The sequence below is a fragment of the Ipomoea nil genome, unplaced genomic scaffold (assembly GCF_001879475.1).
Source record: "Ipomoea nil cultivar Tokyo-kokei standard unplaced genomic scaffold, Asagao_1.1 scaffold0193, whole genome shotgun sequence".
Taxonomy (NCBI): Eukaryota; Viridiplantae; Streptophyta; class Magnoliopsida; order Solanales; family Convolvulaceae; genus Ipomoea; species Ipomoea nil.
The window spans coordinates 195,606-197,500 of NW_017616621.1; the positions used below are offsets into that span (position 1 = coordinate 195,606).

The 1,895-nt window shown below is 42.2% G+C and overlaps 1 protein-coding gene across 1 annotated transcript; it reads left to right on the forward strand.

The window, feature by feature from the left end:
- The first annotated feature begins 228 nt into the window (after positions 1-228).
- On the forward strand, positions 229-1,188 carry LOC109188628. The gene has a single exon (XM_019339260.1). It carries the CDS (start codon positions 229-231, stop codon positions 1,186-1,188), a length of 960 nt encoding a protein of 319 aa, XP_019194805.1.
- The last annotated feature ends 707 nt before the right edge of the window (positions 1,189-1,895 follow it).

The window sequence follows — 1,895 nt, forward strand, 5'->3', positions numbered from 1 at the left end:
GTTGAAAGTGACCCGCCGGTCAGGCAAGTCTTTAAAACCCTGAGATCGTCTGTTAAGAATAAGGTTCCTACAGTTGTTCCATCCACAACAACCAGAAAGATGAAAGTTGCTACAAGGTCAAGAGGAAGGAGTGTTACTCCTGATGTGCAGAATGTTTTTGACAGTCCTGATACCTCTGTTTAGAAGCCACAGTTTGTCTCTGCAACTGCTCAAGGCAAGTGGTCTACAATGGTGAGACGAGAGCTAATAGTCCAGAGATCACTTGATGAGGATCAATTGAATTCAGTCTGCGATATCTTGCCTCTACTGAGTGAGGTTGGCCTGCTGAAGACAGTGACATCCATTTGCCCTTACTCAAAGCTGCTGACCTACGAGTTCTACTACATCCTGAATGAGGAGATTGATAACCTTACTAGTACGAGGTGCCAACAAATCTTTATTAGGGGTAATTGGTATATGTTCGGACCAGACATGATCAATGAGTACTATGGGTTGAAGACAGTTGAAGAAGAAGAAGTCTCTGACTGGGATTTGGTTGCAAAGACCCTCACTGGGGGACTGGCCCCTGTTTGGCCAACTGGAGATAATGATAACTTGTCCAGCTCTCAACTTACCTCCAAGTTTGTTATTCTGCACCGGATTTCCTTGCACAACTGGATTCCGTCAGCACACTTCCACACAGTGGGAAAACCTATAGTAGCTCTTCTATTTAGAGTTGGCACCAAGATGACTGTTGACTTAGGGAAATGGATCTTCTATCATATTCTTACCCTGATACATCCCAGGGAACAGAAGGTACGACTTCCGTATCCAAATCTCATCTTTGGTATATTAACTTCACAGGGGTTGGTTCCGATGCAAAGTGAGGTTGTTACTCCTTCCCTCCTATATACTGTGGATCCACGACTGTTGACTGGCAAACACATCAGGGATGTTACACCTGTTGATCCTCCGCATACCTCTGAGGCTGATGCTACTGTTGAAGACACTCCATATGCTCAGGATGTACAGTTGTCTCTGCGTCCGAAGGCTCGTGTGTCTGAGCTGGAGACTGTGAGTGATATTATCTCAAGACAGTTCAATGTGGCCCGCACTGAACTTGCAACTGTTCTGCTTCGAATGAGCTTGACTGAATCTACTGTTGGTGATGATGTGAAGTCTGACAGTGAAGGTCCCTCCAATGCCTAATGTGTCATTTTTCTATCTTTGGCAAAAAGGGGAGTACCTAACTCAGGGGGAGTTTTTTTTTTTTTTTGTGATTCTGATGGTGGTCTATGCTACCTTCTAGCCCTGTCTGGGCGTGGTTTTGTGGTGGCCTCATGTTTTGTGAAGAATTGATCTGTTCTTTGTTTTTATCCAGCACGGCTTGTGTGCTATAATGTCTTTATGGGTTGTAATTCAGACCTTATTTCCTTTATGTGTCAGTTATTTATACGTCTCTATCTTTAACTAAATTGTTCTATCCTTAGTCGAGTTATTTTGCCAAATAATATCCAAAGAGGGAGTTTGTTAGTGTTTTATTTCTTCAAAAACCCAACATATAATTGGCAATATTATTATGGCAAATTAAGATAGGGTTTAGCTTGGTGTATGTTTGTTCTTATAGAAGACTGACCGATCAGTATAATCAACAGACACACTGCCACTGAAGATCTGATAAAGGAAGATGTTTCCATAAAGCTTAACGCGGTTTGTGATGACAGTGTTGGAAAGAATATCAGCGGATTAGCGTGGGAGGTATGGACCGAATCTTAAAGATTTCATTCTTCACAAAAGGTCCTACCATCTACAATCAAAGATATTTTGGAGAGTGTTCTTACCAAGGAAGTATATATATCCGCATTCGATCAAGAATTAGGGTTGTGTTGATTGAAGCCAAAAACACTCGATGCTAA

Excerpts from the sequence above, each read along its gene's own strand:
- LOC109188628 (XM_019339260.1), top strand. The coding sequence starts at position 229 with ATGGTGAGACGAGAGCTAATAGTCCAGAGATCACTTGATGAGGATCAA.